Source organism: Scyliorhinus torazame, chromosome 23 (genome assembly GCF_047496885.1).
Source record: "Scyliorhinus torazame isolate Kashiwa2021f chromosome 23, sScyTor2.1, whole genome shotgun sequence".
Classification (NCBI taxonomy): Eukaryota; Metazoa; Chordata; class Chondrichthyes; order Carcharhiniformes; family Scyliorhinidae; genus Scyliorhinus; species Scyliorhinus torazame.
In genome coordinates, this window is record NC_092729.1 from 86757428 (window position 1) to 86775403 (window position 17976).

The following is a 17976-nucleotide window of genomic DNA, read 5'->3' on the forward strand; positions in this document are numbered from 1 at the left end:
CCACACCCTTTAATATCCCACCCAGTCTAATCCCACTCTCCCCTCACTCCCCGCACCCTTTAATATCCCACCCAGTCTAATCCCACTCTCGCCCTCACTCCCCACACCCTTTAATATCCCACCCAGTCTAATCCCACTCTCCCACTCACTCCCCGCACCCTTTAATATCCCACCCAGTCTAATCCCACTCCCCCCTCACTCCCCACACCCTTTAATATCCCACCCAGTCTAATCCCACTCTCCCCTCACTCCCCGCACCCTTTAATATCCCACCCAGTCTAATCCCACTCTCACCTCACTCCCCACACCCTTTAATATCCCACCCAGTCTAATCCCACTCCCCCCTCACTCCCCACACCCTTTAATATCCCACCCCGTCTAATCCCACTCTCCCCCTCACTCCCCACACCCTTTAATATCCCACCCAGTCTAATCCCACTCTCCCCCTCACTCCCCGCACCCTTTAATATCCCACCCAGTCTAATCCCACTCTCCCCCTCACTCCCCACACCCTTTAATATCCCGCCCAGTCTAATCCCACTCCCCCCTCACTCCCCGCACCCTTTAATATCCCACCCAGTCTAATCCCACTCTCCCCTCACTCCCCGCACCCTTTAATATCCCACCCAGTCTAATCCCACTCTCCCCTCACTCCCCGCACCCTTTAATATCCCACCCAGTCTAATCCCACTCTCCCCTCACTCCCCACACCCTTTAATATCCCACCCAGTCTAATCCCACTCTCCCGCTCACTCCCCACACCCTTTAATATCCCACCCAGTCTAATCCCACTCTCCCCCTCACTCCCCGCAGCCTTTAATATCCCACCCAGTCTAATCCCACTCTCCCCCTCACTCCCCGCACCCTTTAATATCCCACCCAGTCTAATCCCACTCTCCCCCTCACTCCCCGCACCCTTTAATATCCCACCCAGTCTAATCCCACTCTCCCCCTCACTCCCCACACCCTTTAATATCCCACCCAGTCTAATCCCACTCTCCCCCTCACTCCCCGCACCCTTTAATATCCCACCCAGTCTAATCCCACACACCCCTCACTCCCCGCACCCTTTAATATCCCACCCAGTCTAATCCCACTCTCCCCCTCACTCCCCTCACCCTTTAATATCCCACCCAGTCTAATCCCACTCTCCCCCTCACTCCCCGCACCCTTTAATATCCCACCCAGTCTAATCCCACTCTCCCCCTCACTCCCCACACCCTTTAATATCCCACCCAGTCTAATCCCACTCTCCCCCTCACTCCCCATACCCTTTAATATCCCACCCAGTCTAATCCCACTCTCCCCCTCACTCCCCGCACCCTTTAATATCCCACCCAGTCTAATCCCACTCTCCCCCTCACTCCCCGCACCCTTTAATATCCCACCCAGTATAATCCCACTCTCCCCTCACTCCCCACACCCTTTAATATCCCACCCAGTCTAATCCCACTCTCCCCTCACTCCCCTCACCCTTTAATATCCCACCCAGTCTAATCCCACTCCCCCCTCACTCCCCGCACCCTTTAATATCCCACCCAGTCTAATCCCACTCTCCCCTCACTCCCCACACCCTTTAATATCCCACCCAGTCTAATCCCACTCTCCCCTCACTCCCCGCACCCTTTAATATCCCACCCAGTCTAATCCCACTCTCCCCCTCACTCCCCACACCCTTTAATATCCCACCCAGTATAATCCCACTCTCCCCTCACTCCCCACACCCTTTAATATCCCACCCAGTCTAATCCCACTCTCCCCCTCACTCCCCACACCCTTTAATATCCCACCCAGTCTAATCCCACTCTCCCCTCACTCCCCTCACCCTTTAATATCCCACCCAGTCTAATCCCACTCCCCCCTCACTCCCCGCACCCTTTAATATCCCACCCAGTCTAATCCCACTCTCCCCCCTCACTCGCCACACCCTTTAATATCCCACCCAGTCTAATCCCACTCTCCCCCTCACTCCCCGTACCCTTTAATATCCCACCCAGTCTAATCCCACTCTCCCCCCTCACTCGCCACACCCTTTAATATCCCACCCAGTCTAATCCCACTCTCCCCCTCACTCCCCGTACCCTTTAATATCCCACCCAGTCTAATCCCACTCTCCCCCTCACTCCCCGCACCCTTTAATATCCCACCCAGTCTAATCCCACTCTCCCCCTCACTCCCCGCACCCTTTAATATCGCACCCAGTCTAATCCCACTCTCCCCCCTCACTCCCCACACCCTTTAATATCCCACCCAGTCTAATCCCACTGTCCCCCTCACTCCCTGTACCCTTTAATATCCCACCCAGTCTAATCCCACTCTCCCCCTCACTCCCCACACCCTTTAATATCCCTCTCAGTCTAATCCCACTCCCCCCTCACTCCCCACACCCTTTAATATCCCACCCAGTCTAATCCCACTCTCCCCCTCACTCCCCACACCCTTTAATATCCCACCCAGTCTAATCCCACTCCCCCCTCACTCCCCACACCCTTTAATATCCCACCCAGTCTAATCCCACTCTCCCCCTCACTCCCCGCACCCTTTAATATCCCACCCAGTCTAATCCCACTCTCCCCTCACTCCCCGCACCCTTTAATATCCCACCCAGTCTAATCCCACTCCCCCCTCACTCCCCACACCCTTTAATATCCCACCCAGTCTAATCCCACTCTCCCCCTCACTCCCCGCACCCTTTAATATCCCACCCAGTCTAATCCCACTCCCCCCTCACTCCCCGCACCCTTTAATATCCCACCCAGTCTAATCCCACTCTCCCTCTCACTCCCCACACCCTTTAATATCCAACCCAGTCTAATCCCACTCTCCCGCTCACTCCCCACACCCTTTAATATCCCACCCAGTCTAATCCCACTCTCCCCTCACTCCCCACACCCTTTAATATCCCACCCAGTCTAATCCCACTCTCCCTTCACTCCCCACACCCTTTAATATCCCACCCAGTCTAATCCCACTGTCCCCCTCACTCCCCGCACCCTTTAATATCCCACCCAGTCTAATCCCACTCTCCCCCTCACTCCCCACACCCTTTAATATCCCACCCAGTCTAATCCCACTCTCCCCTCACTCCCCGCAACCTTTAATATCCCACCCAGTCTAATCCCACTCTCCCCCTCACTCCCCACACCCTTTAATATCCCACCCAGTCTAATCCCATTCTCCCCTCACTCCCCGCACCCTTTAATATCCCACCCAATCTAATCCCACTCTCCCCTCACTCCCCGCACCTTTTAATATCCCACCCAGTCTAATCCCCCTCACTCCCCGCACCCTTTAATATCCCACCCAGTCTAATCCCACTCTCCCCTCACTCCCCGCACCCTTTAATATCCCACCCAGTCTAATCCCACTCTCCCCCTCACTCCCCGCACCCTTTAATATCCCACCCAGTCTAATCCCACTCTCCCCCTCACTCCCCGCACCCTTTAATATCCCACCCAGTCTAATCCCACTCTCCCCTCACTCCCCACACCCTTTCATATCCCACCCAGTCTAATCCCACTCCCCCCTCACTCCCCGCACCCTTTAATATCCCACCCAGTCTAATCCCACTCTCCCCTCACTCCCCGCACCCTTTAATATCCCACCCAGTCTAATCCCACTCTCCCCCTCACTCCCACCCTTTAATATCCCACCCAATCTAATCCCACTCTCCCCTCACTCCACGCACCCTTTAATATCCCACCCAGTCTAATCCCACTCTCCCCTCACTCCCCGCACCCTTTAATATCCCACCCAGTCTAATCCCACTCTCCCCTCACTCCCCGCACCCTTTAATATCCCACCCAGTCTAATCCCACTCTCCCCCTCACTCCCCGCACCCTTTAATATCCCACCCAGTCTAATCCCCCTCACACCCCGCACCCTTTAATATCCCACCCAGTCTAATCCCACTCTCCCCTCACTCCCCACACCCTTTAATATCCCACCCAGTCTAATCCCACTCTCCCCTCAGTCCCCGCACCCTTTAATATCCCACCCAGTCTAATCCCACTCTCCCCCTCACTCCCCGCACCCTTTAATATCCCACCCAGTCTAATCCCACTCTCCCCTCACTCCCCGCACCCTTTAATATCCCACCCAGTCTAATCCCACTCTCCCCCTCACTCCCCGCACCCTTTAATATCCCACCCAATCTAATCCCACTCTCCCCCTCACTCCCACCCTTCAATATCCCACCCAATCTAATCCCACTCTCCCCCTCACTCCCCACACCCTTTAATATCCCACCCAGTCTAATCCCACTCTCCCCCTCACTCCCCGCACCCTTTAATATCCCACCCAGTCTAATCCCACTCTCCCCTCACTCCCCGCACCCTTTAATATCCCACCCAGTCTAATCCCACTCTCCCCTCACTCCCCCGCAACCTTTAATATCCCACCCAGTCTAATCCCACTCTCCCCCTCACTCCCCGCACCCTTTAATATTCCGCCCAATCTAATCCCACTCTCCCCTCACTCCCCGCACCCTTTAATATTCCACCCAGTCTAATCCCCCTCACTCCCCGCACCCTTTAATATCCCACCCAGTCTAATCCCACACTCCCCTCACTCCCTGCACCCGTTAATATCCCACCCAGTCTAATCCCAGTCTCCCCCTCACTCCCCGCACCCTTTAATATCCCACCCAGTCTAATCCCACTCTCCCCTCACTCCCCGCACCCTTTAATATCCCACCCAGTCTAATCCCACTCTCCCCCTCACTCCCCGCACCCTTTAATATCCCACCCAGTCTAATCCCACTCTCCCCTCACTCCCCGCACCCTTTAATATCCCACCCAGTCTAATCCCACTCTCCCCTCACCCTTTAATATCCCACCCAGTCTAATCCCACTCTCCCCTCACCCTTTAATATCCCACCCTGTCTAATCCCACTCTCCCCCTCACTCCCCACACCCCTTTAATATCCCACCCAGTCTAATCCCACTCTCCCCTCACTCCCCGCACCCTTTAATATCCCACCCAGTCTAATCCCACTCTCCCCTCACTCCCCGCACCCTTTAATATCCCACCCAGTCTAATCCCACTCTCCCCCTCACTCCCCACACCCTTTAATATCCCACCCAGTCTAATCCCACTCTCCCGCATTCCCCAGCAAACCTCATCCTCTTCAACAGAGGATTAAAATACCTGGAAAATCTCAAAGCCAGCGATATCCAGGATCCCGATGAATGACGCTCCCTGTCTCTTGGTTCGATCGAGGGCCTTGTTGATTCGATGGACAAGCCAGCGAAATAGACGCTCGTACGAAGCCTTAGCGAGAGCTTCGATGGCGAAGTCTGCCTAGGGGGTGTGAAAAAGAGGAGGGACAGTCAGAGAGCAATTGCACATGCCTAGGGGAACTCAAATCCTGGAGTATAGACATCTCCCTCCGACAGTGCGGCGCTCCCTCAGTACTGGCACCGGGGGGAGTGTGGGCCTGGATTATAGCGCTCAAATCCTAGAGTATGGACATCTACCTCCGACAGTGCGGCGCTCACGCAGTACTGGCACCGGGGGGGAGTGTGGGCCTGGATTATGGAGCTCAAATCCTAGAGTATAGACATCTCCCTCCGACAGTGCGGCGCTCCCTCAGTACTGGCACCGGGGGGAGTGTCGGCCTGGATTATAGCGCTCAAATCCTAGAGTATAAACATCTCCCTCCGACAGTGCAGCGCTCCCTCAGTACTGGCACAGGGGGGAGTGTGGGCCTGGGTTATGGAGCTCAAATCCTAGAGTATAGACATCTCCCTCCGACAGTGCAGCGCTCCCTCAGTACTGGCACCGGGGGGAGTGTGCGCCTGGATTATGGAGCTCAAATCCTAGAGTATAGACATCTCCCTCCGACAGTGCGGCGCTCCCTCAGTACTGGCACCGGGGGGAGTGTGGGCCTGGATTATAGCGCTCAAATCCTAGAGTATAGACATCTACCTCCGACAGTGCAGCGCTCCCTCAGTACTGGCACCGGGGGGAGTGTCGGACTGGATTATAGCGCTCAAATCCTAGAGTATAGACATCTCCCTCCGACAGTGCAGCGCTCCCTCAGTACTGGCACCGGGGGAGTGTGGGCCTGGATTATGGAGCTCAAATCCTAGAGTATAGACATCTCCCTCCGACAGTGCGGCGCTCCCTCAGTACTGGCACCGGGGGGAGTGTCGGCCTGGATTATGGAGCTCAAATCCTAGAGTATAGACATCTCCCTCCGACAGTGCGGCACTCCCTCAGTACTGACACCGGGGGGAGTGTGGGCCTGGATTATAGCGCTCAAATCCTAGAGTATAGACATCTCCCTCCGACAGTGCAGCGCTCCCTCAGTACTGGCACCGGGGGGAGTGTCCGCCTGGATTATGGAGCTCAAATCCTAGAGCATAGACATCTCCCTCCGACAGTGCAGCGCTCCCTCAGTACTGGCACCGAGGGGAGTGTGGGCCTGGATTATGGAGCTCAAATCCTAGAGTATAGACATCTCCCTCCGACAGTGCAGAGCTCCCTCAGTACTGGCACCGGGGGGAGTGTGGGCCTGGATTATGGAGCTCAAATCCTAGAGTATAGACATCTCCCTCCGACAGTGCAGCGCTCCCTCAGTACTGGCACCGGGGGGAGTGTGGGCCTGGATTATGGAGCTCAAATCCTAGAATATAGACATCTCCCTCCGACAGTGCGGCGCTCCCTCAGTACTGACACCGGGGGGAGTTGTCGGCCTGGATTATGGAGCTCAAATCCTAGAGTATAGACATCTCCCTCCGACGGTGCGGCGCTCCCTCAGTACTGGCACCGGGGGGAGTGTGGGCCTGGATTATGGAGCTCAAATCCTAGAGTATAGACATCTCCCTCCGACAGTGCAGCGCTCCCTCAGTACTGGCACCGGGGGGAGTGTGGGCCGGGATTATGGAGCTCAAATCCTAGAGTATAGACATCTACCTCCGACAGTGCTGCGCTCCCTCAGTACTGGCACCGGGGGGAGTGTGGGCCTGGATTATAGCGCTCAAACCCTAGAGTATAGACATCTGCCCCTGACAGTGCAGCGCTCCCTCAGTACTGGCACCGGGGGGAGTGTCGGCCTGGATTATGGAGCTCAAATCCTAGAGTATAGACATCTCCCTCCGACAGTGCAGCGCTCCCTCAGTACTGGCACCGGGGGGAGTGTGGGCCGGGATTATGGAGCTCAAATCCTAGAGTATAGACATCTACCTCCGACAGTGCTGCGCTCCCTCAGTACTGGCACCGGGGGGAATCTGGGCCTGGATTATAGCGCTCAAACCCTAGAGTATAGACATCTGCCCCTGACAGTGCAGCGCTCCCTCAGTACTGGCACCGGGGGGAGTGTCGGCCTGGATTATGGAGCTCAAATCCTAGAGTATAGACATCTCCCTCCGACAGTGCAGCGCTCCCTCAGTACTGGCACCGGGGGGAGTGTCGGCCTGGATTATAGCGCTCAAATCCTAGAGTATAGACATCTCCCTCCGACAGTGCGGCGTTCCCTCAGTACTGGCACCGGGGGGAGTGTGGGCCTGGATTATGGAGCTCAAATCCTAGAGTATAGACATCTCCCTCCGACAGTGCGGCGCTCACTCAGTACTGGCACCGGGGGGAGTGTCGGCTGGATTATAGCGCTCAAATCCTAGAGTATAGACATCTCCCTCCGACAGTGCGGCGTTCCCTCAGTATTGGCACCGGGGGGGAGTGTCGGCCTGGATTATGGAGCTCAAATCCTAGAGTATAGACATCTCCCTCCGACAGTGCGGCGCTCCCTCAGTACTGGCACCGGGGGGGAGTGTGGGCCTGGATTATGGAGCTCAAATCCTAGAGTATAGACATATACCTCCGACAGTGCAGCGCTCCCTCAGTACTGGCTCCGGGGGGGAGTGTGGGCCTGGATTATGGAGCTCAAATCCTAGAGTAGAGACATCTACCTCCGACAGTGCAGCGCTCCCTCAGTACTGGCACCGGGGGGAGTGTGGGCCTGGATTATGGAGCTCAAATCCTAGAGTATAGACATCTCCCTCCGACAGTGCAGCGCTCCCTCAGTACTGGCACCGGGGGGAGTGTGGGCCTGGATTATAGCGCTCAAATCCTAGAGTATAGACATCTCCCTCCGACAGTGCAGCGCTCCCTCAGTACTGGCACCGGGGGGAGTGTGGGCCTGGATTATGGAGCTCAAATCCTAGAGTATAGACATCTCCCTCCAACAGTGCGGCGCTCCCTCAGTACTGGCACCGGGGGGAGTGTGGGCCTGGATTATGGAGCTCAAATCCTAGAGTATAGACATCTCCCTCCGACAGTGCGGCGCTCCCTCAGTACTGGCACCGGGGGGAGTGTCGGCCTGGATTATAGCGCTCAAATCCTGGAGTATAGACATCTCCCTCCGACAGTGCAGCGCTCCCTCAGTACTGGCACCGGGGGGGAGTGTGGGCCTGGATTATAGCGCTCAAATCCTAGAGTATAGACATCTACCCCCGACAGTGCAGCGCTCCCTCAGTACTGGCACCGGGGGAGTGTGGGCCTGGATTATAGTGCTCAAATCCTAGAGTATAGACATCTCCCTCCGACAGTGCGGCGCTCCCTCAGTACTGGCACCGGGGGGGAGTGTGGGCCTGGATTAGGGAGCTCAAATCCTAGAGTATAGACATCTACCCCCGACAGTGCGGCGCTCCCTCAGTACTGGCACCGGGGGGAGTGTGGGCCTGGATTAGGGAGCTCAAATCCTAGAGTATAGACATCTCCCTCCGACAGTGCGGCGCTCCCTCACCTGCTCCTTTGTTTGCGCCTTCTGCACATAGTCCCGTCCGACTTTGATGCGCGGAGAGAGGATCGCCCGGGTGAAGTCCGTCACGTTGAGACCCAGCAGGTGGCACAGCTTCTGGGCGGCTGCCCGGGACGAGGCGGCAGACGGCGAGAAGAGACGAGAGAGAGAGAGAGAGAGAGAGTGAGTAAAGGGTGTGGGGTGGGGAGGAGGGCGATTCAGGAACAGCCCCGGCCGAAGGCCGCAAAGCAGGATGCTTTCCAAGGGCCGAGAGGTCCCACGGGCATTCGTTCCGAGAGGTGGGCGGGCAGGGGGCCGATGCAGTTTAACGCGGGGAGGGAAGAAATCTGCAATCAGCCACTTGGATCACGGGAAGGCGGACACGGTCGTTTTTAAACGGGGCGTGCATGATTCTTGGGCCTCCTCCTGTTCCTGTGTCACAGGCTCGAGCAGGGGGCTGAATGGACCTCCTCCTGTTCCTGTGTAACTGGCTCGCGGAGGGGGCTGAATGGGCCTCCTCCAGTTCCTGTGTAACAGGCTCGAGCAGGGGGCTGAATGGGCCTCCTCCAGTTCCTGTGTAACAGGCCTCGAGCAGGGGGCTGAATGGGCCTCCTCCTGTTCCTGTGTAACAGGCTCGAGCAGGGGGCTGAATGGGCCTCCGCCTGTTCCTGTGTAACAGGCTCGAGCAGGGGGGCTGAATGGGCCTCCTCTGGTTCCTGTGTAACAGGCTCGAGCAGGGGGCTGAATGGGCCTCCTCCTGTTCCTGTGTAACAGGCTCGAGCAGGGGGGCTGAATGGGCCCTCCTCCTGTTGCTGTGTAACCGACTCGAGCAGGGGGCTGAATGGGCCTCCTCCTGTTCCTGTGTAACAGGCTCGAGGAGCTGAATGGGCCTCCTCCTGTTCCTGTGTAACAGGCTCGAGCAGGGGGCTGAATGGGCCTCCTCCTGTTCCTGTGTAACAGGCTCGAGCAGGGTGCTGATGGACCTCCTCCTGTTCCCGTGTAACAGGCTCGAGCAGGGGGCTGAATGGGCCACCTCCTGTTCCTGTGTAACAGGCTCGAGCAGGGGGCTGAATGGGTCTCCTCCTGTTCCTGTGTAACAGGCTCGAGCAGGGGGGCTGAATGGGCCTCCTCCTGTTCCTGTGTAACAGGCTCGAGCAGGGGGCTGAATGGGCCTCCTCCTGTTGCTGTGTAACCGACTCGAGCAGGGGGCTGAATGGGCCTCCTCCTGTTGCTGTGTAACAGGACATGGGGGCTGTTTAGCAGAGGGCTGAATCGCTGGCTTTGAAAGCAGACCAAGGCAGGCCAGCAGCACGGTTCAATTCCCGTACCGGCCTCCCCGAACAGGCGCCGGAATTTGGCGACTAGGGGCTTTTCACAGTAACTTCATTTGAAGCCTACTTGTGACAATGAGCGGATTTTCATTTCGTTTCATTCAACGTCGATGTTCTGAGGGAGCCTCGGTCGCCAATGAGGGTCGAGCTTCACAGTCGAAGAACATTCCAGAACACTGCCTCTGTTCTTTTGTTTTCAAAGACCTGGCCCCTTAAAAGCGGACGTAAGACATTGGGCAGGAAGATTTGATTCGACGGAGGGCGTGCGATGCAAGCGAGGGGTAGCGAGGGAGTCAGAACCCACTCACCTGTATCCTCTGGCATTGAGGCCTGGTCCGCGTTCCGCTCTTTCCTGAATGTGATGTTCCCAAACTGCAGCACGGCGGACACCAAACGCAGCATCGCTGTCGAGAAGCAAAGACACTGGGGTCAGGCGGCAGGCTCGAGGAGGCTGAATGGGGCCTGCTCCTGTGTAACAGGCTCGAGGAGGCTGAATGGGCCTACTCCTGTTCCTGTGTCACAGGCTCGAGGGGGCTGAATGGGCCTCCTCCTGTTCCTGTGTAACAGGCTCGAGGGGCTGAATGGGCCTCCTCCTGTTCCTGTGTAACAGGCTCGAGGGGGCTGAATGGGCCTCCTCCTGTTCCTGTGTAACAGGCTCGAGGAGGCTGAATGGGCCTCCTCCTGTTCCTGTGTAACAGGCTCGAGGGGCTGAATGGGCCTACTCCTGCTCCTGTGTAACAGGCTCGAGGAGGCTGAATGGGCCTCCTCCTGTTCCTGTGTAACAGGCTCGAGGGGCTGAATGGGCCTCCTCCTGCTCCTGTGTAACAGGCTCGAGGAGGCTGAATGGGCCTACTCCTGTTCCTGTGTCACAGGCTCGAGGGGCTGAATGGGCCTCCTCCTGTGTAACAGGCTCGAGGAGGCTGAATGGGCCTCCTCCTGTTCCTGTGTAACAGGCTCGAGGGGCTGAATGGGCCTCCTCCTGTTCCTGTGTAACAGGCTCGAGGAGGCTGAATGGGCCCTCCTCCTGTTCCTGTGTAACAGGCTCGAGGAGGCTGAATGGGCCTCCTCCTGTTCCTGTGTAACAGACTCGAGGGGCTGAATGGGCCTCCTCCTGTTCCTGTGTAACAGGTACGAGGAGGCTGAATGGGCCTGTTCCTGTGTAACAGGCTCGAGGGGGCTGAATGGGCCTCCTCCTGTTCCTGTGTAACAGGCTCGAGGAGGGGGCTGAATGGGCCTCCTCCTGTTCCTGTGTAACAGGCTCGAGCAGGGGGGGCTGAATGGGCCTCCACCTGTTCCTGTGTAACAGGCTCGAGGAGGGGGCTGAATGGGCCTCCTCCTGTTCCTGTGTAACAGGCTCGAGCAGGGGGTTTAATGGGCCTCCTCCTGTTCCTGTGTAACAGGCTCGAGCAGGGGGTTGAATGGGCCTCCTCCTGTTCCTGTGTAACAGGCTCGAGGAGGGGGCTGAATGGGCCTCCTCCTGTTCCTGTGTAACAGGCTCGAGGAGGCTGAATGGGGCCTCCCCCTGTTCCTGTGTAACAGGCTCGAGGAGGCTGAATGGGCCTCCTCCTGTTCCTGTGTAACAGGCTCGAGGAGGGGGCTGAATGGGCCTCCTCCTGTTCCTGTGTAACAGGCTCGAGCAGGGGGTTTAATGGGCCTCCTCCTGTTCCTGTGTAACAGGCTCGAGCAGGGGGTTGAATGGGCCTCCTCCTGTTCCTGTGTAACAGGCTCGAGGAGGGGGCTGAATGGGCCTCCTCCTGTTCCTGTGTAACAGGCTCGAGGAGGCTGAATGGGCCTCCCCCTGTTCCTGTGTAACAGGCTCGAGGAGGGGGCTGAATGGTCCTCCTCCTGTTCCTGTGTAACAGGCTCGAGGGGGCTGAATGGGCCTCCTCCTGTTCCTGTGTAACAGGCTCGAGCAGGGGGGCTGAATGGGCCTCCACCTGTTCCTGTGTAACAGGCTCGAGGAGGGGGCTGAATGGGCCTCCTCCTGTTCCTGTGTAACAGGCTCAGCAGGGGGTTTAATGGGCCTCCACCTGTTCCTGTGTAACAGGCTCGAGCAGGGGGCTGAATGGGCCTCCTCCTGTTCCTGTGTAACAGGCTCGAGCAGGGGGGCTGAATGGGCCTCCACCTGTTCCTGTGTAACAGGCTCGAGGAGGGGGCTGAATGGGCCTCCTCCTGTTCCTGTGTAACAGGCTCGAGGAGGCTGAATGGGCCTCCCCCTGTTCCTGTGTAACAGGCTCGAGGAGGCTGAATGGGCCTCCTCCTGTTCCTGTGTAACAGGCTCGAGGAGGGGGCTGAATGGCCTCCTCCTGTTCCTGTGTAACAGGCTCGAGCAGGGGGTTTAATGGGCCTCCTCCTGTTCCTGTGTAACAGGCTCGAGCAGGGGGTTGAATGGGCCTCCTCCTGTTCCTGTGTAACAGGCTCGAGGAGGGGGCTGAATGGGCCTCCTCCTGTTCCTGTGTAACAGGCTCGAGGAGGCTGAATGGGCCTCCCCCTGTTCCTGTGTAACAGGCTCGAGGAGGGGGCTGAATGGTCCTCCTCCTGTTCCTGTGTAACAGGCTCGAGGGGGCTGAATGGGCCTCCTCCTGTTCCTGTGTAACAGGCTCGAGCAGGGGGGCTGAATGGGCCTCCACCTGTTCCTGTGTAACAGGCTTGAGCAGGGGGCTGAATGGGCCTCCACCTGTTCCTGTGTAACAGGCTCGAGCAGGGGGTTTAATGGGCCTCCTCCTGTTCCTGTGTAACAGGCTCAGCAGGGGGTTTAATGGGCCTCCTCCTGTTCCTGTGTAACAGGCTCGAGCAGGGGGCTGAATGGGCCTCCTCCTGTTCCTGTGTAACAGGCTCGAGCAGGGGGCTGAATGGGCCTCCTCCTGTTCCTGTGTAACAGGCTCGAGCAGGGGGCTGAATGGGCCTCCTCCTGTTCCTGTCTAACAGGCTCGAGCAGGGAGCTGAATGGGCCTCCTCCTGTTCCTGTGTAACAGGCTCGAGCAGGGGGCTGAATGGGCCTCCTCCTGTTCCTGTGTAACAGGCTCGAGCAGGGGGTTGAATGGGCCTCCTCCTGTTCCTGTGTAACAGGCTCGAGCAGGGGCTGAATGGGCCTCCTCCTGTTCCTGTGTAACAGGCTCGAGCAGGGGGTTGAATGGGGCCTCCTCCTGTTCCTGTGTAACAGGCTCGAGGGGCTGAATGGTCCTCCTCCTGTTCCTGTGTAACAGGCTCGAGGAGGGGGCTGAATGGGCCTCCTCCTGTTCCTGTGTAACAGGCTCGGGGGGCTGAATGGGCCTCCTCCTGTTCCTGTGCGACCGGCTCGAGGGACTGAATGGGCCTCCTCCTGTTCCTGTGCGACCGGCTCGAGGGGGCGCGGGTGTGACACTTACCGGTGATCTCGTCGTGGGAGAACCCCATTATGGTCATCGCCTCCAGGGTTTCGTGGAAGTTGTCTTTGTCCTGTTGCCCCGGGATGGGGGATGTACCCGTTGGAGACGAATTTGTAATCCTGGAAGGGCTCCAACAGGAGGTCAGCTGGGTCGTGAGGGGAACAGAAGGGGTAGGGGGAAAAGAAATTGGGGAGACGGCATTACTCGGGAAGTCGGCGCGGCAGAGAGGAGTTACAGACTGTCAAAGTTTTCCCTCCCCTACGCGTCAGATCGATGGCAGCCAAATTTCAGTCGGCTGATGCTGCCCGAGAGCGGATGGTCGATGGGTTGGGGAGGGACAAAAGCGCCCCGTCGCCTGGTGTGTGGCCACGCCCCCTCGTGCACCCCCTCCCCCCCACCCCGAATTTTGGCCTTGCATCTGTCCCGGGCGCGTGGAGGAAAGAAGCGGCGGGGGGGGGGGCGCGAGGGGGTATGCTGAACCCCAGAGGCCCGCTCGCCGGAGTTGCTCTCTCGCGCCCCCGACTCCGAACCGCCCCGCACGAGGGTGGGCCAAGAGGGGAGCCCTTCACGGCGATATTTATCACACCTCCCTCCCACAGCGACTGCGGCACTCCGAAGGAAAACGGAGGGGTGGATCGGGCCGGCGTCGCGGAAAGGTGCTGCCCCTCTCCGTCGACGGGAGGGCTTTTCGGGATGTGCCCGGGGCCCTGCCGAGACGGGAGGCGTACTCACTTTTGGCGTGTTCGCCGGCGCCCACCAGGAGCTGATAGAAGATGTGGAAGGTGCGCTCGTCCCGGGCCTGGCGGATCGCTCGGGATTTCTCCAAGAGGTCTGCACCACACCGTCAAGGAAAGGCCGCCTCTGAAATGCTGCCACCCCCTCCCTCCCTCCCTCCCTATCTCTGTAACCTCCTCCAGCCCCTACAATTCTCATCCTCCTCTTCAAATCCCTCCCTCCCTCGCTATCTCCGTAACCTCCACCAGCCCCGACAATTCCCATCCTCCTGTTCAAATCCCTCCCTCGCCCCCTCCCTCCCTATCTCTGTAACCTCCTCCAGCCCCTACAATTCCCATCCTCCTGTTCAAATCCCTCCCTCGCTCCCTCCCTCTCTCTGTAACCTCCTCCAGCCCCTACAATTCCCATCCTCCTGTTCAAATCCCTCCCTCGCACCCCTCCCTCCCTATCTGTCACCTCCTCCAGCCCCTACAATTCCCATCCTCCTGTTCAAACCCCTCCCTCCCTCCCTACCTCTGTAACCTCCTCCAGCCCCTACAATTCTCATCCTCCTGTTCAAATCCCTCCCCTCCCTCCCTATCTCTGTAACCTCCTCCAGCCCCGACAATTCCCATCCCCCTGTTCAAATCCCTCCCTCCCTCCCTATCTCTGTAACCTCCTCCAGCCCCTCCAATTCCCATCCTCCTGTTCAAATCCCTCCCTCCCTATCTCTGTAACCTCCTCCAGCCCCTACAATTCCCATCCTCCTGTTCAAATCCCTCCCTCCCCTCCCTATCTCTGTAACCTCCTCCAGCCCCGACAATTCCCATCCCCATGTTCAAATCCCTCCCTCCCTCCCTATCTCTGTAACCTCCTCCAGCCCCTACAATTCCCATCCTCCTGTTCAAATCCCTCCCTCGCCCCCTCCCTCCCTATCTCTGTAACCTCCTCCAGCCCCGACAATTCCCATCCTCCTGTTCAAATCCCTCCCTCCCTCCCTATCTCTGTACCACCTCTCCTCCAGCCCCGACAATTCCCATCCTCCTGTTCAAATCCCTCCCTCCCTCCCTCCCTATCTCTGTAACCTCCTCCAGCCCCGACAATTCCCATCCTCCTGTTCAAATCCCTCCCTCCCTCGCCCCCTCCCTCCCAGACCTCCTCGCTCCTCCGAATTGGGCACCTCGAGCGTCGCCTCGTTTCCCATCCCTCCGCCATTAGCGGCCGTGCCTTCAGCTGCCCTGGGGGGGGGGGGGGCGCTCTGCCCCTCAGTCTGACTGTCTGCCCATCCCTCTGCATGTCTCACTCTCTCTCCTTCCACGTCTCTCTCTCTCTCTCCTTCCCCGTCTCTCTCTCTCTCCTTCCACGTCTCTCTCTCTCTCTCCTTCCCAGTCTCTCTCTCTCTCTCCTTCCCAGTCTCTCTCTCTTCTTCCCCGTCTCTCTCTCTCTCTCCATCCCCGTCTCTCTCTCTCTCTCTCTCTCTCTCCTTCCCCGTCTCTCTCTCTCTCTCCTTCCCCGTCTCTCTCTCTCTCCTTCCCCGTCTCTCTCTCTCTCTCGCCTTCCCCGTCTCTCTCTCTCTCTCCTCTCCTCCAGTCTCTCTCTCTCCTTCCCCGTCTCTCTCTCTCCTTCCCCGTCTCTCTCTCTCCTTCCCCGTCTCTCTCTCTCCTTCCCCGTCTCTCTCTCTCCTTCCCCGTCTCTCTCTCTCCTTCCCCGTCTCCCTCTCTCCTTCCCGTCTCCCTCTCTCCTTCCCCGTCTCTCTCTCTCCTTCCCTGTCTCTCTCTCTCCTTCCCCTCTCTCTCTCTCCGTCCCCCCCTCTCTCTCCGTCTCCCCCCCTCTCTCTCTCCGTCCCCCCCTCTCTCTCTCCCTCTCTCTCTCCCCGTTTTTCCCCCCTCTCTCCTGTATCCCCCCTCTCTCTCTCTCCCCTCCCGTCTCCCCCTCTCTCCCCCGTCTCTCCCCCTCTCTCTCTCTCTCCCAGTCTCCCCCCCACCCCCCTCTCCCCCCGTCTCCCCCTCTCTCTCTCCGTCTCCCCCCCTCTCTCTCTCTCTCCCCGTCTCCCCCCCCTCTCTCTCTCTCTCCTCCCGTCTCCCCCTCTCCCCCCCTCTCTCTCTCTCCCCTCCCGTCTCCCCCTCTCTCTCTCTCCTCCCGTCTCCCCCTCTCTCTCCGTCTCCCCCCCCCCTCTCTCTCTCCCCGTCTCCCCCCCCCTTTCTCTCTCACCTCCCGTCTCCCCCTCTCTCTCTCTCCTCCCGTCTCCCCCGTCTCTCCCCGTCTCCCCCCCCCCTCTCTCTCTCCCCGTCTCCCCCCCCTCTCTCTCTCTCCCCACGTCTCCCCCTCTCTCCCCAGTCTCTCCCCGCCCTCTCTCTCTCTCTCCCCCTCTCTCTCTCCCCTCCCGTCTCCCCTCTCTCCCCGTCTCTCCCCCTCTCTCTCTCTCCCCGTCTCCCCCCACCCCCCTCTCTCTCTCTCCCCCGTCTCTCCCCCTCTCTCTCTCTCTCCCCGTCTCCCCCCCCCTCTCTCTCTCTCCCCCCCGTCTCCCCCTCTCTCTCTCTCTCCCAGTCTCCTCCCACCCCCCTCTCTCTCTCTCTCTCCCCCGTCTCTCCCCCTCTCTCTCTCTCTCTCCCCGTCTCCCCCCCCTCTCTCTCTCTCCCCCCGTCTCCCCCTCTCTCTCTCTCTCCCCGTCTCTCCCCCTCTCTCTCTCTCCCCCGTCTCTCCCCCTCTCTCTCTCTCCCCGTCTCCCCCCACCCCCCTCTCTCTCTCCCCCCGTCTCCCCCTCTCTCTCTCTCTCTCCAGTCTCCCCCCCACCCCCCTCTCTCTCTCTCCCCCGTCTCTCCCCCCCTCTCTCTCTCTCCCCCTCTCTCTCTCCCCTCCCGTCTCCCCCTCTCTCCCCCCGTCTCCCCCCCTCTCTCTCTCTCCCCGTCCCCCCACCCCCCTCTCTCTCTCTCTCCCCGTCTCCCCCCACCCCCCTCTCTCTCTCTCCCCCCGTCTCCCCCTCTCTCTCTCCCCCCGTCTCCCCCTCTCTCCCCCGTCTCCCCCTCTCTCTCTCTCCCCCCGTCTCCCCCTCTCTCCCAGTCTCCCCCCACCCCCCTCTCTCTCTCTCCCCTCGTCTCCCCCTCTCTCCCAGTCTCCCCCACCCCCCTCTCTCTCTCTCCCCCGTCTCCCCCTCTCTCTCTCTCCCCCCGTCTCCCCCTCTCTCTCTCTCCCCCCCGTCTCCCACTCTCTCTCTCTCCCCCTCTCTCTCCTCCCGTCTCCCCCTCTCTCCCCCGTCTCCCCCCCTCTCTCTCTCTCCCCGTCTCCCCCCACCCCCCTCTCTCTCTCTCTCCCCGTCTCCCCCACCCCCCTCTCTCTCTCTCCCCGTCTCCCCCTCTCTCTCTCTCCCCGTCTACCCCTCTCTCTCTCTCTCTCCCCGTCTCCCCCCCCCCTCTCTCCCCGTCTCCCCCCCCCTCTCTCTCTCTCCCCCCCCGTCTCTCCCCCTGTCTCTCCCCCTCTCTCTCTCTCCCCCCCCGTCTCTCCCCCCGTCTCCCCCCTCTCTCTCTCTTCCCCCACCCCCCTCTCTCTCTCTCCCCCCGTCTCCCCCTCTCTCTCTCCCCGTCTCCCCCACCCCTCTCTCTCTCTCCCCCCCCGTCTCTCCCCCTGTCTCTCCCCCCTCTCTCTCTCTCCCCCCACCCCCCTCTCTCTCTCTCCCCCCGTCTCCCCCTCTCTCTCCCCGTCTCCCCCCCCTCTCTCTCTCTCCCCCCCGTCTCTCCCCCTGTCTCTCCCCCTCTCTCTCTCTCTCCCCCCCACCCCCCTCTCTCAGTCTCCCCCCGTCTCCCCCCCTCTCTCTCTCCCCCCGTCT

At 59.3% G+C, this 17976-nt stretch overlaps 1 protein-coding gene across 1 annotated transcript in view; it reads right to left on the reverse strand.

Moving 5' to 3' along the window:
- LOC140399683 (myosin-11-like) overlaps window positions 1–14264 on the reverse strand; it is a 138204-nt gene extending 123940 nt beyond the window's left edge. Inside the window, exons 1-5 of the mRNA XM_072489227.1 lie at window positions 14172–14264; window positions 13440–13584; window positions 10380–10475; window positions 8747–8865; window positions 5149–5301 (exon numbers count right to left, since the gene is read on the reverse strand). Of these exons, the coding sequence (XP_072345328.1) occupies window positions 5149–5301; window positions 8747–8865; window positions 10380–10475; window positions 13440–13476 (405 nt within the window). The 5' untranslated portion in view covers window positions 13477–13584; window positions 14172–14264. The remainder of the gene's footprint in view (window positions 1–5148; window positions 5302–8746; window positions 8866–10379; window positions 10476–13439; window positions 13585–14171) is intronic.
- Between the last annotated feature and the right edge of the window lie 3712 nt (window positions 14265–17976).